Source organism: Podarcis cretensis, assembly GCF_951804945.1.
Source record: "Podarcis cretensis genome assembly, chromosome: 8".
In the NCBI taxonomy this organism is placed as follows: domain Eukaryota; kingdom Metazoa; phylum Chordata; class Lepidosauria; order Squamata; family Lacertidae; genus Podarcis; species Podarcis cretensis.
This window is the reverse complement of record NC_137177.1, coordinates 67,094,608-67,114,523: the sequence shown is the minus strand read 5'-3', so window position 1 is coordinate 67,114,523 and position 19,916 is coordinate 67,094,608. Positions and strand designations below refer to the sequence as shown.

Below are 19,916 nucleotides of genomic sequence, written 5' to 3'. Positions count from 1 at the left end.
AGCAGAAATTTGAAAGTGTCGCTTCACTCCTGTCTGCCAGGATACCTGATAATGCCTTACTTGATTGCATTTTCTGAGTAGCCTGACCATTCCTTTGAGATGGTAAATACTTTAGTTCCTTTATCTCTTACAAATATTGAATCCTGAATTTCTTACAAATATAGTTTGCTCAGCCTAACAGATACTTGCCAGACTGTATTTTCAGGGAGGTGTAAGCCCCTACAGTCCAAAGACAATTGGAAAGCTTTTCCCATTTCCTTCCTTCTTGCAGAGAAATATTTGAGGTCAATTTGGGAGAGTCAAAATGGCTTCAGGATTGCTTTCCTGTACTATTTCAGACACAGGGTTTATATACGTGTGTTTGCCTTGTACATTTATGAACATTTATTCTATATTTGAGACCTTAGAATTCTTATAACACCAGGGACTGGCCTGCAACACCTGTGCTCTGCCATAGACCAGTGGCCAGCTAATAACTGACTCCACGCATTTCCTAGATCTACAGGTGTCAGCAGAAATGACAGTACACGCCTGGGCTAGCAGAAGTAAGGGTAATGCAATAGTGAACTGCAACACGGGGGCCAGTAACTGCTGCTCGTTCCTGTTTCATTCCTGGCATCTGTTGTGTGGGCATGCAGCAGTTGGAATGGATAGGGCCCAGTTGCCCTGTGGGTTGACTCTGGCAGAGCCGACCCATACCCTTCAGCTGGCCCCTGTGTCAACGTGTCCTTGGCATAGCATGCAGCTGACTCCATTCTTCAGGTCCAGCACATTTCCTAGAGAGCAGAGGCAGAGAGTGTGCTGTTGGCTTGCGTTTTGCCCCTGAGGAGAACAGGGCAGCTTGGTTTGGTGTGCGGGGATCTATGTACACATCAGAGCATGACGGAGCTTTGAGCAGCTTCCAGAATCCCAAGCTGATAATCCTCTTCTCCTTTCCCAACTCCCAAGAGATATTGCTGGAGGAGGAGGAGGCGTGCATGTCCATCTGTAAGTCGGAGGCTAACTGAAGCTGGGATAACTTGTCTGCTGCACACCTCAAGCTCTCCTGGCCTTAAAAAGGGAATGGATGTGGCTATAGCTAGGGAGCAGTGTGCAGCTGGGGAGAGAGGCTCCTCTTGAGCAGCAGTTGCCTAAAGAAGAGCAGCAGTTTCCCAGGAGAGGGGAAAACCTTTCAGTTTCACTGAGAAGATTTTCCTTCTAAGCCTCTTCCTACCATCCCCCTGTTCGCAGCTTCGTCACGACAAACTGTGCACTTCAGTTCTCCTCCCGAGGGATCCGCCCGGGCCTAACAACCGTCCTGGCAAGGAACCTGGACAAGAACACCATGGGCTACTTGCAGTGGCGCTGGGGCATTCAGTCGGCAATGAATACCAGCATCGTCCGGGACACCAAAACCAGCCACTTCACGATGGCGTTTCAGGTAGGGTGGCCCTCCTTCCTTTGGCTTCAACTGTTTTTTGCAATGGCTGTCTGCTCTTTGAGGGTGGAGGAGACCTGTGCTGGCAACTCAGGGAGTCTTTTGAGTTGAAGTGAAGCAACTTGAATTGATAAGTCGCCTCTTTGGATCTAGTGGCTGGCCTGTGACTCTGGGGGTTAAGAGGAGGATGAGGCTTCATCCACTCCCGAGGAATCTGTGTGGGCCACCCAACTGTTTATACCTGAGCCATGCTCCACAGCATGGTCTCTGAACATGGCCATGTATAGCTATTGTGAACAACACTACCCTACTGCATGAAAGGGACCGGTCTGCCTATAAAGTTACCTAAACCATGACTGCGTCTCTTGACAGTGAGTTGCATGAATGAATTAGGCATAGTATGGAGAAGTGGCTCCCTTTTGTCCGTCTGGGATCTACCACCAGTAGGCAAGGGAAAGGAAGTGTGTTGGCATCTGTGTGTGAATGCGAGGGAGACAGAAGCAAAGGAAGGAAGAGGGTTGACTGACCTTCCCGTTTCTCTCATGCCACAGCTGGGCATCCCTCACTCCTTCATGATGGTCAGTTACCAGCACAAGTTTCAGGACGAGGATCAGACGCGAGTGAAAGGATCTCTCAAGTAAGTCCCAGCCCAGAGGATTGCCCCTGGCAGGTATAACTAGCAGGCAGGAGGCAGCTTTTGGCATAGGGGTTTGTGCAAGGGAGTCAGCCTCTTGCAGTGGTTGCTTTAAGGATGCATGGGCAAGAGGCTGGCATCCTTCTGCAGCTGCAGTGCTCACCATCTGGAAACCAAATGTAGCAGGCATGCCAGGGGCTGCCTCGGTGCCTCTTCCTTTCTGGAGGGGAAGGGAGACCTATCAGGCAAGGGGGTGAGTTGGCAAGGTATGCAGAAGATGAGATCCGGTGATCCCGAGAGGCAGAGCCTGTCCCTCTGCTTACCCAAATGCTTTTGTTTCAGAGCTGGTTTCTTTGGGACCATCGTGGAATATGGGGCGGAGCGGAAAATCTCCCGGCACAGCGTCCTTGGAGCCACCGTCAGTGTGGGTGTACCCCAGGGAGTCTCTCTGAAAATCAAGTGAGTTGGCAGCCTGAGTTCTGGGGCTGCTTTTCACAGACTGGTGCACTCTGGCTGCCCTGGACAGCAGCAGTCATCAGCACCAGGTTGGGGAAGGTTGCTCTAGGGAGCAGCTCCTCCTGCCTCTGGCCTTGCATTTTGCTGCTGGTACTTGCCAAGGGACTTCATAGAAAGCCACTGGACTGAGCCGCATGTAAGGGTTGGCATGCCTGGGCCCCCTTGCCAAGTCCCACTTCTCAGCATGATGCCCACTGTGAGCTCCTCAAGCCCCTGGGCCTTGCCCCTCCAAGGGACTAGTAGTTCAGAATGAACACACTACGTTTGTGTGTTGACCTGCATCCAGGCCGTAGAGCCAGAGGAGGGCTCTAGGAGTTCAAGATTTGCGGAAGTGCCAGGGAAGATCAGTTCTAATGCCTTATTAAAGAGGAGAAATAGACCTACAATGAGAAGCAGCCTGTCAGTTCCCCCCTTTGCTGTGGGATGGACACTACAGCAAGTAGCCTCCACAGCAAGGAGGTGGCTTGTCCGATGATGGACTGTCTACACCCAGCCTAAAGCACATACATTGTTTATACACTAAGGCAGTTTACATCAGCCAACTGACCAGGAGTGCAGGTGGTAGGCACCCAGAACATTACAGGGTTCCTCTTCTGGGCTCTGAGCCCAACATCCCAGTTCCCACAGATAGGGGTACCATGAAAGCTAGGCCAGTTAGGATATCAACACAGGCATTTGTAAACATATATGAGCTATAGCTACTTCCAGTGAATTGTAGGGTTATGTTGAGTACTCACATGGTGTCAGCACAGCTTCTGGAGCAAGTTCACCTTTAGGGCAACACAGTATGTCTAACAACCAGACACCTGTTAAAGCTGTGTCTGCTGGAGACACTGATCACAACGTGTGCCGCTATCATTCTGGTTGGCATGTTTCAGTTTTGCCAGCAGAGGGCTCCAGAACACAGCAGAACGGTCTGGGAAAAGCGGGAAGATCAGTGATCGGACTTCAGAGCCTGTCTCTCACTCTCTCCCCGCCCCCTGCTAAAAGAGCTCAGCAGCCTTGAGTAATGAAACATGGAGGAGGGATTGCCTTAAATTTGTGTGCCTGGGCAGACGTGTGTCATCTAGGTGGGCCCCAGCAGGTTTGGGGCCCTCCTCTTCCTGCTCTAGAGTTCTGGCTGTGGGCCTCCCTCCGCTCAAGGCACCCCTTGCCACACCAGGGTCACCAAAGTCTCATTGCCACCTGGCAGCAAATGATTGAGCAGGGCAAGGAACCAGAGAGTCAGGCACACTCTCTCTTTCCCTCCCCTGGCCCCTTGTGTATTGGCTCTTGCAGGTTCTCTGGGCCTGCCTTGCCAGCTAACTGCTCTTCTTTCCCCTGCATCTCAGGCTGAACCGAGCCAGCCAGACCTACTTCTTCCCCATCCACTTGACGGACCAGCTGCTGCCCAGCGCGGTCTTCTACGCCACGGCGGGGCCCCTCGTCATCTACTTCGCCATGCACAGGCTCATCATCAGGCCCTACCTGAGGGCGCAGAAGGAGAAGTGAGTGCCCCGAAAGCATTCCCAGCATTCACTGGGGGAGGATAGAGGTGGGACTGACCTGCAGGGCACAGCACAGCAAAGGCAGCTGGTGATGGAGGAGAGGGCTGCCCAGTATGTACATCAGAGGCAGTACATCTCTGGAAACAAGCTGCCGGAGGTGGGGCAGCAAGCGAGGTTTGTAGTATTCCAGGCCTGCTTGTGGTCCTTCTGGAAGTTTCTGGCCGGCCACTGTGGGGGAAGCAGGGGTGGTGGTTTGGCAGAGGGTGGGGGGAACACCCTCCTGCTCTTTTCCACAGAGCTCTCCTGTGAGGGGGGGGGGGTTTGGAGCGAGAAGAAGGAGCCAGACTCTGGGCTGCAAAGCGGGTATTTCTGTGACTTGCCTAGAAAAGTTTCCAAAGGACACCTTCCTTCTCTCGCCAATTAACATGAGATGCAATCCATCATCATTGGGAAGCCCTCTTGCTTTGGGGGCCCTTGATACTTGCAAGAGCAGCAGAGAAGTAAGCAGCATTCTTGCTCGTTCCACTGGGCTTGACTTGCATGAGTCAGGTTGTTCTGTCTCTCTGCCATCCTTAATGCACTAGCTGGCCCAGCCTTCGTGCGGCATGGCTGCTTCTCTCAGGGCATTGGTTGGGGGAAAGTGGGAAGGGAGGCAGGTGCCCAGACTACAATGAAACCCTCTTCTTTCCTCTCCCCTGTCCGAACGTTAGAGAATTGGAGAAGCAGCGGGAGAGCACGGCTAGCGACACTTTCCAGAAGAAACAGGAAGCAGAAGCCGCAGTGAGTCTCAAGTCTTGCTTCCTTTCCCGTTCCTGGATAATTTAGGGGTCTCTGTGCACTTCCTCCTTGGAATAATTGATCTGGGCTTCATCTCAAGGGCTTTTCTTCCCTTCAAAAATCACTCTGACAACTGAAAATACAATGTGGGTGGGTGTTTGAGGAGGTCTGGTGAGTTGCTGCTTCCTAACTCACCCATGTGAGTTTTACATAGCCCTCTCGCAAATTTTCACTGTCACTCTTGGCTGTCTTCATTTTTTAAAGCATTGGGTTTATTTTGTTTTTAATCAGGTTTTTATGTAACTGAGTCTGTTTTAATTGCCTCATCGCCTGCCTTTACTGGAGAGAGAGAGAGTATGTGTGTGTTTTCAAAAATAGAACACGTGCAAGAGTGTGACTGTAGCCAGTTTTGGGGGCCGGGGCCATGTCTCTCATAGATCATATGCTTTACATGTCCCAGGTTTAGTACCTGACATCTTTTTATTTGTCATTTGCCTCCTTCACATCTGGTATGTGCGCTTCCAAGTGATGTCTTATGAGATGCACAGTACTGGGCTAGATGTTTCCACCTTGGTCTCATTCAACGTCTAAGGTTCTCACTTACTTCAGATATTTTGACCCTGCCTCTTGATGACAAGCATCCACAAGGCCACTAGTAAATCTAGCCCTTGCTAATGTAATTATTGTTACATCAAATCTTCATTATCGAGGCTGAGAGAGAGGGAGAGACTTTTCCTGGTCACCTCTGGGCAGTGCCAGCATCCATTCAGGAGTGCAGGGAGAATCGATCCAAGTGCCTCTGGGTAGGCTGCAGAGTGTGCATCCCTCCTGGCTGAGTTACAATGACAGGCTCCAATCGCATGTGGTAAGGAGGCCTTCCAGATCAGAGGCAGGCAAGAGAACCTGGCACCGCTTTTTGGAGAACACCTCATCCTGCAACCCTGGAGAAATTGCGAGTGTGACGCAGTTCCACACACAAGTGCAGAAATTCACCTCTCTCTGTGAAACATGTTTCTAGTGTTTGCAAAGTTATGCTTAGGAGCATGTAGGCAACAAAACCTCTGCAGCTGCTGAGCAAGCCTTGCTCTTGCTGACATCCTATCCCTCCTCATGCCCCTTGTAGCGTAGTGGGTTGAAGGAGAACACACGCCCAAGCCTTGGCCCTTCCCTCCGGTCTTGTTTTTATGAGGTTCCCAGAGAGGAGTTGGGTCTTGCACTTGATTGTCCTACTGCTTCAGCTCCCACTTTGCCTCTATGCCTCTGAGCAACACAGTCTTGGGGCTCCCCTATCAGGTGTTCTCACACACAAAACCAACCCCAAAATGCCCAAAGGTCCGCCATCCCTGTTGCTTTCCATGAGTTGGAGGGCAACCTTCTGCAGCCTCCTGTGATGGAAGAGGCAGAGCTTAGCCCATTCCTGGCTCACATGTTGGTTTTACACAAGTGCAGTCCCTATAAAGGCCTCCTCCTCCTCCTTTTTCCCTTTAAGAATATTTGCAAACACAATAAATAAGCCTTCTTCTTTTGATGCCGAATCCTAGTCTGTCCCCTTGCTTAGGTGCGGCTGATGCAAGAATCTGTCCGGAGAATTATTGAGGCCGAAGAAGCCAGAATGGGTAAGGAGTGCTGATTTCCCTTTTCTTCCACCCAAGTCTGCCCTGCAGGCATTTGAGGTGGTTGCACACTTTTGTTTGGGTTCGTAAATGCTACTGTGTTGCTTACTGCTCTTATTGGAACAGGAAATACTAAGTGGGAAGAGGTTGTGCCCCAGAACATTTGCTTTAATGATTCTGGAATGCCCAATTGGTTCTAGTTTATCTGCAAGGGCCTATCCATCCCATATGGGTGGCGGGTGAGCCGTAGGTCTGTGATGGAGCACTTGCTTTGCATGCAGAAGGTCTCAGGTTCATACTTTGACATCTCTGGGGTAGTACCAGAAAAAAGACCAGTGTCTGAATCCCTGGAGAGCCTATTCCCATTGGCATGGATGAAGCTGAGCTTGAGCTTGCTCAGTGTAAGGCACCTCCTATTATTGTACTGTGCTAGCTCAGGGTTTGGTACTAGTTGCAGAAATCAGCAACTCAAGAACCTCAGTAGTTCTTTAAAAAATAAATCAAGGTCCTAGCCTCTAAAGTGGAAGAATATATGGCATCTCAAAAGGGGAGCCTCTATCCCAGTGGAGGGATTTGTGTGCTCATCTGTTTTGATTTTATGTAGTGAGAGGCCTGGGCAGACCTCTCTTTTTTTCTCTCTCTACTTGCCTGGAGGGAGGGGGGCGCTCCCCTGTTTCCTGAAAGTGTCCTCTGCGCCAACAGCTTCTTCTCGTTAACAATGCAGGCCTGATTGTGGTGAATGCCTGGTACGGGAAATTCGTCAATGACCAGAGCAGGAGGAACGAGAAGGTGAAGGTTATAGACGTGACTGTGCCCTTGCAGTGCCTGGTGAAAGACTCCAAGCTCATCCTTACAGAAGCATCCAAGGTAAGGAGGAGGCCAGTGTGCAGGGAGGTGGGGAAGCAGATTAGCCCACACAACTCACCTGTTCCATTCCTGAGGGCACGTTGGGGTGGTTGTCAGCCCAAACCGTGCGATCACGAGGTGAGATTTGTAAACCTTTGGTTGGACTTCCAGTAGGGTACAGAAGCCAAGCTTCACAATGGTTCTGTGGTGTGTGTGCGCGCGCGCACAAGTGCACTAGCCCTTACACACTGTGGATACTTCTGCACAACCATCATCATCTCTTCCTTTTTTTGTAATACATTTTTATTGGAATTTTTAACATAAAGGGGTTAAAAACAGCACCAAACACAGCAAATACCAAGTAGAGGAAGAACTGCCAACTAAGCTGCATCAAAAGAATCAACTGAACTCAAGGAATTAGATGATTAAATGGCGGTAAAATTGATCTATTGTTAAGGTTTCTAGAAGAGATAAACTGGCACCAGACTGCTGCAAAGTTGCCTTCATGTGTTTCTCCCTGGACCTCTTGCATTCCTGAGTCAATTTATCATTCAAAGCTGGGGGCCATATCCGAGCGTTAAACTTTTCCATCCAGAGTTTTCCAATGGCAGGAGGTTTCAAGATGGGCCCAACCAGTCACTTAATGATCAGATCTCTATAACCGCCCTTCTCCTTGACTCAGCGTGTGACTGTTCCTCTCTTGCAGGCCGGCCTGCCTGGGTTCTACGACCCTTGTGTCGGGGAAGATAAGAGCCTGAAAGTCCTCTACCAGTTCCGAGGAGTCCTGCATCAAGTGATGTCTGGCGACAACGAGGCCCTTCGGATACCAAAGCAGTGTAAGTAGCAAAGCCCTGGTCTCCTGCTTCTGCTTCCAGCCCCTCTACAGGCCTGGTAAAGGCATCCATTGCCCTTCCACTGAGGAGCTGCCACATGGGCAGAGGATGGGAGATTGCATTTGCAAGGACTCATGGGGTGAGGGGGATTATGACGACACACACCTCTCCAAATTTCACTCCCGCCTCCTTTGCCTTCATGTTCTTTCAGCCCGCTGACAGAGGCTGTGAGTTTGAGAGGGTTGTGGCCACAGCACACTCTATTGCATGGAGCCAAGGCATGAATCTCAAGACTTTCTCCAGCAATTTAAGCATGACTGTGAGGACGCACAGAGAACCCCTTAAATCTGACTTCATTGTCAAATGACCCACCTCTTGTACCTTGGTCTTTGACACTGGAGATATTCCTGGGACTGATTTAACTCTTTTTTTAAAATGAAATTGTTGTAACTCACCGTGGGGACTGCTGGTGGAGGACAAGTAATAGCTTGAGTAGCAAATTAAAGTTAATAATAATTTAAAGTTGATAAAATCAACAAAGTAGAGAGGAAGCTTCTAGTCCCCAAGGCGGCAGAAATATTGCACATCTTCAGGATGAGGCCTATCCTGAGTGCCCAGAGATGACTGGCCAGCTCCATGCAGTGTGACTCCTGCTGGTTTGGGGAGCAGCTTCTGGCTCCTAAAGAAATGGCAGCCCTGCCCTGTGCCTCTGGAGGCTTCTTCATGCCCCTATGTACAAGGCTGCAGCAGGGCAGAGTAAACCCAGATTTTCAGAATCCCCAACTTTGCAGCTATGATATCTTAGAGCCATGGCCCGCAAAATTGATTTCCATGTCAGGATTTGGATTGGGGGCCTCCCTGCCAGTTTCCCCCGTGGATGGTGGCATGCTGCGTAGGGCTGGAGGCAGGCTGCTTCCTGCTCTTCTTTGCCAATTTGCAGGAGGTACTTTACAGGGGTGGGAGGAGCACGACGTGGGTCTCCTGGGGGTGAACCCACCGTTGCCCACTGCTTATTTAAAAAAGTGCCTTTACACCTCCCTCAGTGGTGGCTCTTTTGCAAGTTTGCCTTGACCTCAGCCTCTATAAAACAGTCTCTCCTCTCCCCACCCACCCCTTTTTTTGCTACCCATACAGCTCACCGGATTGATGCGGACAGCTAATCTGGTGGGGAAGAGGGCAGGTGCTGAGTTCTGTGCCCTGGAGCCAGTGGATATGGCACCATCTTTCCTCCCTGGATTTGATGACGTCTTCAGACGAGTGGGGATGCGACTTATTTCCTGATTGGCGCGGAAGAAGGTGGTTTGACACCCAACGTAACATTGTGGGACAAAATGAGAGGAATCTGCTCTAATGAGACAGTGGCACCCAGACCCTGCAGCTGGGGGCTGTTGCTTGACTGGCACAGCTGACGATGGCCAGCATTTCCAGCCTGCCCCTGTCAACGCAAGGGGGCGGGCTGCAGAGTAGGAGCCCCCCTTTCCCCTGCAGCAACCAGTGTCCTCTTCAGCAGGGGGAGCCTTGGGCAGGTGGGCAATGGGGGGGCGGGGTGGGTGAGGTGTCCATTTTATTCTTGTAGGAAGTGGAGGGGGTGCAGGCCTCCTCCGCGCAGACCCTTGCAGCTGTTCGGCAATGCAAAGAACACGGTGCTCCACGTTCCGAATCAAAATGCACTTTGGGAAATTTGTAAGCCTTTCTTTTAACACGTTTGAATCTTCCTGTCCATCATCATCTCTCTCTCTCTAGCAGCTGATATAATATGATACACTAAGAGGAACTGTTTCCTGTCAGCTTGTCTTTGTTCCAAGCACAGCAAGAAGCTGGCCCAGAAAAGGAGTAAAAGTCGCCATAAGCGTTTTGATGTACACAAAAGGCGTCGTGCCAATGGAGGCAGGGTGGGGAGATAGGAGTGGGAGGCCCAAGTGAATGCCAAATCAGAGGCAATAGCATTCTCGATGGAAGATTGCTCCCGCTGCAGACCAGGGGTGCTCTTGTGCTGCAAGAAAGCAACGGAGAGGTTGCAGGAGTCCCATTTTTGGCCCTCTGTCCCTGGTGGCAGTGTAGAGCTCCTTTTACAGACACGAAGAGAGGAGGCTGAAGTTGCCTCTCTGTTAGTCCTTGGGACACCTTCCTTGATGACATTTATGCAGGATCCCTGGGGGTGTTGAATGCCAAAACAAGCTTTTTGTCGTAACTGCTGGTTCCTGAAACACAGACAGACATGTCCCCTGCACCACTTTATTCGTTTGTATAACTGGGTTCACCCCACTCATTTGGATCCAGATCATATCCGCCCCCAATCTGTCCCCACCTCAGCCCTTACCCTAAGTAAAATGATAACTGATTCCATGAAGCCTGTTACATCCCTCCTGCCCCCTTTTCCTCTTGAAATTAGGTGTTGCTGCTCCTCAATTGTTTTGTTGGACAATTATTTCTCTCTCGCATCTTCCATTGAACCAAATTCTGGCCTAGTAATATCCATCTCCTTGGGTTAACCCTTCAAGTAAAGATCCTTATTCATGTTGACACCCCTACCCGACTGCCCCATTCATTTTTCCACATGCCAGTTATCCCAACTTCCTTCAGAGCTGATGGAATGAAAAATACACTGTATGGTCATAGTATTTATTCCTGGATCGCAGTGAGTTCTGGTTTCAGAAATCTGTCACTTGGCCTTTTCAAGAACCAGAATCAGGCTAGAATTAACACTGGTAATTGACACTGACAATAACCACTTGAACCTTCTGCTTTTTGAACCCAGCTCAGCCTGAGCACCCCTCCGTTTCAATCCTTCCCCGCTTTCCAAAGCCCCTGCCTCGTGTGACTGGGAATTTTGCAAGGTGCATGAGCCGCTGATGAGGACAGAGCCTCCTGTAACAAATAAGGACAATAAAAGAGACCCATTTTCTCCGGACTGTTGGCTACTTAAAGCAGGGACAGAGAAGCCTCCCAGCGGGCAAGGAGGCAAAAGATACAGCCCGACATGCTTACTCTGATCCTTCAGAGAGGCTAAATGTTGTGCCTTCTGGCGACTTAATCGGTCATTCTTTCTTGCAACAGGCTTTGTACAAGGGATCAGTCTTCCCTAACCTGTTACTTTCCAGCTGCTGTCAGGTTCTCAGCTCCCATCAGCCAGCATGGCCAGGGGTAAGGGATGATGGGGAGTTGGAGTCCAACAGCAGCTAGAGGGCACCATCAGGGTGATGGAGCCATGGTTGGTGTCTGGAAATGTGTGCATTTTCTATTTCCTCTGCTTCTTCCACTCCCATAGACTAGAGGGGAAGTGGCTGTAAGAGCCACCCAGGTGCTTGATGCTCTTCTCATTCGTGTTCCAGGTGCTCATAGCTCTTAGCTAGCATACCAGTGCTCTCCCCCTCTTTAATTCAGCTGAATTTGGTGACAAGCGTAACTTAATAGCTATTCGCATTCATGGTCATGCCCATAAATTGAGCCTGTTACCTAAGGGAATCCTTTAGTCATGTGCCCCCATCCCATCAACCTCAAGAAAGGTGGCAGCTGTGGGGGAAGTTGCCCTTTGGCTTGGGGATGACCCCTCTCTTACCTAACTGCGGTGGGTCTCTGCCCGCCCTGCCTCCTTACTCCCAAGCCCCTTTTTTGGAGGTTTCTGAGCCTGCAAGGTGAGTTATTACCTCAAGAGTGGCTTCGCTACAAATAATGCTTCTAAGAAACTCAAGATTGGGGACTTCCGGCATTCTGCAGATGCAAAGCAGTTTCACTTCGCCCATATTCTCTTACCTTCTCAACAACCCTCTCTGGTGGGATGATATTATCATTCTTTATATGGGTGAGAGGGAGTGTGTGTGTGTGTGTGTGTGTGTTAGGGAAATACCAAAACAATAGGGACTCGTCTCAGGCCACTAGAAGTTCGGAGGCTGAAGTGTGATCTGAGTGGAGACTGCTGTCCTCTTCCCCCAACAGCTCTGCCTGTAATTACATTAAAATCAAGCAGAAATATTAACAATGTTTGGAATGAAGTGTTTGGGGTGGGGCTGATTCCTATTGGTTGTTCCTGGCACTGACCAAACACCCCTCCCTAAAGATTTAAACCTACAAAGCCGCTTCCTTTCATTGGACAGTTGGTGCACCTTGATCAGCCATGGCTGTGACTTTGGCTGACTAGTCCTTTTGTAACTGGAGATGAAGCCCCAAAGTTGGGGCCTTAAGCACTAAAATGAGATCCTGGTTGCAGGATTAGACCAAGGGGGCATCTTGTCCAGGAGCCCATTTGCCAACAAGGTGTTCGTGATCCCCAGACATTCCTGATCACCTGCATTCAAAGCTCTCTGCTGGTTTGAGCATTGTAGTGGAAAACTGGGTGGGCTAAATGAATAGAAATTCAATGGTGTTGACACAGAATTGCTCCTCCAGACTCAGAAATAAGAAGCAACCGTGTGCCCATTCAGAACCTTGGTCCAGCTTGCTCAGGATTGTCTGCACCCAGCCCTACCTGAGATGCCAGGGATTGAACTGAGGACTTTCTACATGCAAAGCAAGCCCTTACCACTGAACTACCACCCCTCCCCAGTAAAGGGAAGTGCATTTTTCGCATTTATTACACAAGTCATGCCCAAAGGATGCTATCTATGTTCAAGCTCCCACCACCACCCCATCACCTCCCAGCTCCTTCTCCCAGCACTTTGCAGTGATTTTGCCTCCACTCTTATTGAGCAGCGAAACGGGTCACCCGTGCACCATTTAAAGATTTTACTTCTTTTCTAGAAAGACAGACAAGGAGCCTCATCCGATAATACAAATAATTTTAATTAAAAAAAATAAAGCTCTCAAACTGAGATTGCACAAAGATGAACTCACAGACATGCAAGATGTTTATTCTTCTGCTGAAAAATCCAATTAACTGGGCTTGCCAGACACTACCTGATTGCAGAATGGTTGAAACTGGATCCTAGAGCTCAATGCCAAAATACAAGTGAAAGCTTGCTCAACAGGAAACTTCTTCCTTGGTTGTTTCCTCCACCGCAAGATGTCCTACACTGATTTGTCTCGCTCTGCAGGCATTTTTTTAAAAAAACAAAAACCCAAGATGGTAGCTGAAGCTGCCAAGTGATCACAGCATCAGCCTGGGGCATTCTGTAGAAGAACTGTCTTTGGCAAATGGGGGAGCCTGAGGGAAAGCAGACCCTGCTGTGTAGAGGAATCAAGTTCTTCATACTTGCTTCTAATAAATGGACAAAGTCATGGCAGAAGAATGCAGTATGGGAACCCTACCAAACCAACTGGGTAAATGACTTAAGGGGTTTCAATCCCCCATCCATTACCACTTGTAACACAAGTCCACCATATGAGAGCCTGGGTCATCACACATTAGATGCCTAAAGGAATACTTGTCCACGCTGAGACTCGGGTAAGACAACTGTCTTGGTGCGCTGCTCACGCCGTCGAGCCTGCTGCTCTTCCTTCCCCACAAAAACTACATTTCCTCGCTGTCAACAGCTTGGAGCGATGCAAAGGGAGAATCCACTTGAGGATTCACATCTCTGCAATAAGCCAATTTGGTCCTTGCAAAGGAGGCATCAGCTCTCTGGTGGCAGGAATCCACTGGGCTTGTTAAACCTGAGATCTCTGTGCCCATTTCCCAGCTTGCAAAACTCTTCTGTGCTGAATGCATAGAAGCATCCCCAGGTGCCAAGACTTACCACCCCCATCAGCTCAGAAGAAGCATTTTACATGCTTCCCACTTTACAAACACAGAGCCAGCCAAGGTGAAGGGAAGCCCATCCTGGACCTGAGAGGAGGAGCCCGTCAGAGTAGGAATTGAGCCCATCCTTCAAAGGGAGAGAAATGGCTGCCCTTCCCTCTCCCTGCCTGCACAAGCAGATGGCTTCCTCCACTGACGGTGGCTTTTAAAGCAGCAGCCACGGGCTGTCTCACTTTGAGGCGACCTCGGATTGGCTCTCCACTGGATGGGGAAGGCGACCCTTTTTCACACATCCCTTAAGAGAGATCCTGGACCTGCTGCTGCTGTGCTGTGGAGGTGCAACAGCTGCTGGCATCTCCAGCTGTCAAACTGCTGCATCCTCTTCCCTGATGGTGGAGTCACTCAGCACCTATCAGGCAGTTCGTCCTGCCACACTTTCATACCTGGGACAACAGAAAGAAAGGAAAGTGAGGCAGCCTCCCCACTTCCTCTGATAATCCTAATGATGCCCCCTTTTCCTCGACTTGCTTTGGGGCACGGAATCGGGTCCTTCTCCAGTGGCGATTTAGGCCCTTGAGGGTGCCTCGAGACGCTTCCCTTCATCACAGAGAGGATGTTCCCTGCTTGTGGCTGGGTTTGTCCCCCACCAACCAGAGTCTCATGTTTCACATGACAAGTCCGCTTGTTTCAAACGCGCTAGGGGAAAAAAATCCCACCCTGCTAATCCAGGAAGTGTCGGCGCGACCCCATCCGGGAGCGGCTGGAGCGGCGGATGTCGAACTTAGAGTCCCGACACTTCTGGCAGACGTAGATCTCTGGGACGTTGGACTTGCGGATCTTTGCGCAGGAGAGGTGGATCCAGGTGTGGCACTCGTTGCACTCGATCATGGGGCGCCCAGCAAAGGGTTTCATGCAGAAACAGGTCACAAGGTCCCAGGAATCGTCATCTGTGCGGCAGGGAGGAAGAGAGAGAAACAAGTTCCAGGTAAGAGACCCTCATCAGATACATCACCAGTCCTCAAATACAACCGCATTCATCTACCTGGGAAGCCTATTTGTAGGTGGATGCTCCCTCCAAGGAACAAGCCTTATTTGTGAACCCAACACTCTTGCTGCTGGTGACACAGAAAAGGGCCTGGCTACTCTTTTGTAGTTCTCCAGCTGTTCTGGACTATAACTCCCACCATCCCTTGCTGCTGCTTTGATGATGGAGGGCAGCAATAACTGCAGGGCCCCCACAGGCTCTCCAAGGAGTTCATCTGTTGTGGCAAGAGAATTCGTTGCCATCAACTGGTCACACCACAATAATGATTTCAAAATACTGGTTTGGTTTTTTTAATAGCGGTGAGAGTTCTGTCAATAATGGACTGTTAATACACTAACCTATATATATATATATATATATATATATATATATATATATATATGGTATATATATATATATATACACATTATTATTTAAAATTATACCCCTGCTTTCCCCCTCCACAAGGGTATTGCTCTTGTGGTTTTACAAATATGAAGCCAGAAGTGAGCCAGCCATTAATGATTGAAGTAGTTAAAAGGCAATATTTGCAATCAGGTCGTGAAACAGCAAGAGAATCAAAAAGCTCATTTAAAAAGTTTTTGGTTGCTAGTAGAACACAAATCAAGAGGGGAACAGGGCAAAGCGTTCCACGTAAAGGGAGCCACCACCGAGAAAGCTCTCCCATGTGGTGCCACCAGCATTGCCGTCACTAGGCTAGTGCCCTTCAGATGTTTTCTGCAAGTTTTGGCTGGAGCACTCAGCACATGCCATCCAGCCTTCAAGGCTCCCCTGCTTTTAACCTTCCGCCTGATGCAGAAAGACAGTGCTTTGTTTGAGAGCCTCTCTGCTCCATACCTGAATCCACCATGATGTCCTCGTCATCTGCACTGCCGTCCTCGTCGCGGAACACCACCTGTTTCCCCTGCCGGATGATGGTGCGCTTACCCACCATCTGAACCAGGCGTGTAGCCTCTGGTGGGGCCGCTGGCGGGCACGAGGCACTGGAGAGCGAGTCCGAGTCCCATGCCGAGCAGCGCCCCGTGGAGGAGTGGGCATCGCCTTCCGAAGAGGGGCTCGTGGGCGCCTGCACATAGGACTCCTCCCCTCCCAGCACCTCCCTCCGCTTCAGCTTCCTCTTCCTCCTGAGCCCCATTTTCTTCCTGCCCAGCAGGAAGTCCTGTGGCTTTGCCCACTGGTAGAGGGAGGTGTAAGCTTTCCGATGTGACAGCTGGCTGAAGCTCTTCTGTGTTTTCCCGGACAAGGAGAGGGCAGAGGGGAGCCCTGCTTCACCCACATCCCCACTGTCGCTGTCGATGGTGCCCCCGGTGCTGTTGGGGGGGCTGGGGGCGCTCCGCACAGAAGCATCCTGCAGAAAGAGAAATCAGTTTCACAGAGGCTGCATGCCTTTTAAGTGGAAGGTGCAACTGGGCCCAGCACCCAAACAATTGTTTTAAATTGCACCTGTACCATTTCACAAAACTGCAAAGTTGGAAGGGATCTCCCCCAAGGGCCATCTAGTCCAGCCCCTTGCAATGCAGGAATCTCCACTGTTTTGCCTGCATTTTGACACTACAGCTGGTCCGTTTGGACATTCAGGGTGGACAGGACAGAACAGAAGAGCTGTAGATCAGCCTTTTCCACTTCCCTATCAATGCAGGTGTAGCCAACATGGGGCTATCTAGGGGTTTCGGACCACAACTCCCATCAGTATGACTACATGATGGCCCATGGGGGCTGATGGGAATTGTAGTCCAAAATTTCTGGAAGTTGGTAAAGGCTGGCAAGAGGTTGGCAAAGGCTGCCAATCTGCACAAGAACAAAAAAGCACCTCCTGACACTTCATCCCACAAACGCATCCTAATCCCCAGGCAGCATTTGCAAAGGCATTCTTGCACACACAAAAAATTACCTTTCCCTGACTCACTGCTTACTCTCCCGATCGTTGCTCTCCGGAAACAACCCCCCCCCCTCCAATGAACCGGAGTCTGCCAGGGCCCCGAATCCCAGAAAGCCTTTGGGGGAAAAGAACACCTACTCTTGCACAGCAGCGTAGCCGCATCTTGGGAAGCAGAGCCCGCCCCTTCTCCTCCCGCCCCGATTATCCAGCTGCACCGAAGGCAGCCTCCGCCCCGCACTCCGACGTCCATACCTCTTGCGGGTAGGGGATGTACCCCGCGTAGGCCAAGACGAATGTGCAAAACTTGTTGAAGTCCTCCACCGTGCGGCATCGTTTGGATCCGGGAGAAAAATCCTGCAAGGAGGGAGGAAGAGGCGGGCGTAACCACTAGGGGCGTCAGCCACGGACTCGAAGAGGGCAGGGCCAGCGAGGTGCCACTCGGAGAGCGAAAAGCGGGGGGGGGGGGCGTTGAGAAAAACTTTGCTAAAGGGAGGGGTGACTGGCTGAGGAGCTGCAGGTGAGGGGACCCCCACTTTTGCAAGCACCCCCTTAAAGCGCCGCGCCACACTGCAGACTTTTGCCCATTCCCCACCCCCTGCCATCACAATAAGTGGGCAATGCCCGGTGGAGGGGGGGGGCGGGGAGGTTTCTTCTGGAGGGGAACCTGCTTCTTTGTTGGGATTAGGAGTGAGGGTCAGGCATGGGGAGGGGGCAACCGGCTGCCCAGCAAGCCGGATCCCAACCGGCCCTGGGCGGCGGGGGCAATTACACCCCAGGGTGCTGGTGAAGGACCAGAGAAGGATCGCACCCTTAAAAGAAGGGAGGGGAGAACAGTGGCCGAGGAAGGCTTGAAAAGGTGTGCTGGAGGAGGGGGGTGTGAGATTTAAATGGAGAAAAAAGAAGCTCCGGACACCCCCTCAGCTCTGCCACGCCTTCCCCCTCTCCCACCCACGTACATCCAACCTCAAGCGAGAGACCCAGTTCTGCGCGGGGGGGGGGGGCGGATGGGGGTGTCCTGAACTGGGTCTGGGGGCGGGTAGAGGCTTGGAGAAGGATGAAGAGAAAGCGGGGGGGGACGACGGGCGAAACTGAGATGGAGGGGAGAGAGGAGAAAGTGGGGCGGGGGGGGGTATATATGGGGTAGGGGGGTTGGGAGCGGGCGGGACTCCTTGTACCCCATCACTGGGGGGAGGGCAAGGGGGGCTTCTTCTCACCTCGGGGGGCGGCGGGGAAGCGCAGGAGTCCGAATCCATGGCTGGCAGGCTGGGTGGGATCAGAGGACCGAGCGAGGAGGTGGAGGAGGAGGCGGCGGCAAGCCAACAGCAGCGGCGGCGGCGCCTCCCGGGACCGGCAACGGGGGAGGGAACCGAAGCCCCGCCCCGCCCGCCCGAGTGGGGAGGAGCCTCCTTGTCTGGCGGTAGCACTGCGCCTGCGCAGCTCGCATGGCAAGCCGGGAATCGTAGTCCTAGCTCTCCACCGATCGATCGCCCACTGGAGAGCAAGGAGGCGGAGAAGAAGGGAGAGGACGGGTAGACGCGCGTCAGTCCCTTGGCTCGCTTCTGCCTTGTGACACTCACCCGGAAGCTTGGCACCTTTTAAGGGATCCTGGTGGGCAATTTCCCAGTCGGGGTTTGGGAGGCACTGGAAGTTCGCAGGAAGTCTTGCAAGGTTTTTGTTTTTTACAATTGAGGTCGCAATTCATTAAGTTTCAGGACACTCCGCAATAACGGGAAGCCCTTTCAGAGGTCCCTGTAATTGGTGTGTGTGTCTATAAACTTTTAAAAATAAGATTTGCAAATGCAACAAACAAAACATCAAACTAAATCATAAACACAGTTATAAAAACAAAAGGGTAAAAATGCAAGGTAAAATTTAAAAAACACTTTGCAAAGACTGAATAGCCTAAAATATGTTCCATGGTAGGATGCACGGTTCATACAGTGTTTATACCAAAATATATCAGCTGTTCATAGACGTTGCTAGATAAAATCATATTTAGTATGAATGTGCCAACCATGAGATTGGTCATAAAAATCACAGAACAGTTCCCAGACTGAAGCAAAGCCTGAGGGGGTTGCATAGCCTCTGGTGGCACACAAGGTGGTTCAGTTTTTCAGAAGCAGCAATAAGCATGCCTTTTTAAAAACATGAATCCAAAGAATAACAAGATGGGTTATTCCATCCTTGAGAGATCAGTAGAGGAGACCAGCAGATATAGAGTTAATTGAACCTTATGCTTTTATGGGTTTTTGATGGTGTCAATGCAGGGCATCTGCCAACAAGTGACTCCTGATTGTTACCTTAATGGCACCCAGCAGCAGTGCCAGGGATTGCCTTAAAGGCCCTGGCAGTGTGGCCAAGCACCTTCCCTTTGTTAAAGAGATTCCTCTCAATCCCTGGACCACTGGATTTAATTCCCCCCTCCCCTCTCCCAGTGGGAGACTACAGATCCAGGGTCTGCTATGTTAATGCCAGCCATTGGGGAATCTGTAAATAAATGCAGATATTGCAAAAAGCGGCCTCTGCCTATCCATGGGTCTTGTCTGAGTGTGAGTGACATTGGATACTGCCCAATTAAAAAAATAAAACAAATGTTTTAGAATAAGTTAATTTAGAATATGCTGGAAATAATAAAAATAAATTTAAAATAAATTTAAGGAACTGCAGAAAGAGGAGGAAGTCGAGGTTTGAAATGTTACAACTATTGTTAAACTACTGAAATGTATATAAACGAAAACTATAAATAAAACTATTTAAAAAAACCAAATACTGTATTTCTTTTGGTGTGAGGGGCGGGGAGGGAAATACTGGTAGTACTAACTAACAGCACAGCAAATGGAAACTGCCCAGCTAAGGAAAGCAAACGTCTCTGCTGCTAAGTTTTTCTGGGATGTTTACAGCCACGGGATCTGGCCTGGTGTGCTTTATATAAGCAGCTGACATGGTTATGTACTGATCAGCAGTTGCAGATCCGAGAGAAGCAGTGTCCTTGCAACAGAGGAGGCCTTTGTGAGAGAAAACACTCAGGCTATGACTGGAGAGCTTCAGCACAACATTATTGCAGTGCGCTGCTCAGATGCTGAGGCCCCAACTCAAACCAGGTGTCTTTGGAAGCTCCATGGCAAAGGTGTGCCCTGCTTAGGACCAAGAGGTCACCAAGTTTGTGTAACTGAAATAATAAGTCACGTTTTGCCA

At 50.5% G+C, this 19,916-nt stretch overlaps 2 protein-coding genes across 2 annotated transcripts in view; one reads left to right on the top strand and one right to left on the bottom strand.

Annotated features, from left to right (window-relative positions):
• The window catches only part of DNAJC11 (DnaJ heat shock protein family (Hsp40) member C11), a 54,364-nt gene extending 43,333 nt beyond the window's left edge, over window positions 1–11,031 (top strand). The window contains exons 8-16 of the mRNA XM_079987029.1: window positions 1,231–1,420; window positions 1,969–2,054; window positions 2,394–2,510; window positions 3,899–4,054; window positions 4,765–4,834; window positions 6,390–6,447; window positions 7,169–7,311; window positions 7,997–8,126; window positions 9,258–11,031. Of these exons, the coding sequence (XP_079843155.1) occupies window positions 1,231–1,420; window positions 1,969–2,054; window positions 2,394–2,510; window positions 3,899–4,054; window positions 4,765–4,834; window positions 6,390–6,447; window positions 7,169–7,311; window positions 7,997–8,126; window positions 9,258–9,283 (976 nt within the window). The 3' untranslated portion in view covers window positions 9,284–11,031. The remainder of the gene's footprint in view (window positions 1–1,230; window positions 1,421–1,968; window positions 2,055–2,393; window positions 2,511–3,898; window positions 4,055–4,764; window positions 4,835–6,389; window positions 6,448–7,168; window positions 7,312–7,996; window positions 8,127–9,257) is intronic.
• Window positions 11,032–12,881: 1,850 nt separating this feature from the next.
• Window positions 12,882–18,113, bottom strand: PHF13 (PHD finger protein 13). Its single transcript, XM_079987256.1, has 4 exons — window positions 17,936–18,113; window positions 16,974–17,075; window positions 15,680–16,190; window positions 12,882–14,744 (listed from the first exon to the last, which is right to left on the bottom strand). The coding sequence occupies exons 1-4, from the start codon at window positions 17,972–17,974 to the stop codon at window positions 14,518–14,520; spliced, it is 879 nt and encodes a 292-aa protein (XP_079843382.1). The 5' UTR covers window positions 17,975–18,113; the 3' UTR covers window positions 12,882–14,517.
• Between the last annotated feature and the right edge of the window lie 1,803 nt (window positions 18,114–19,916).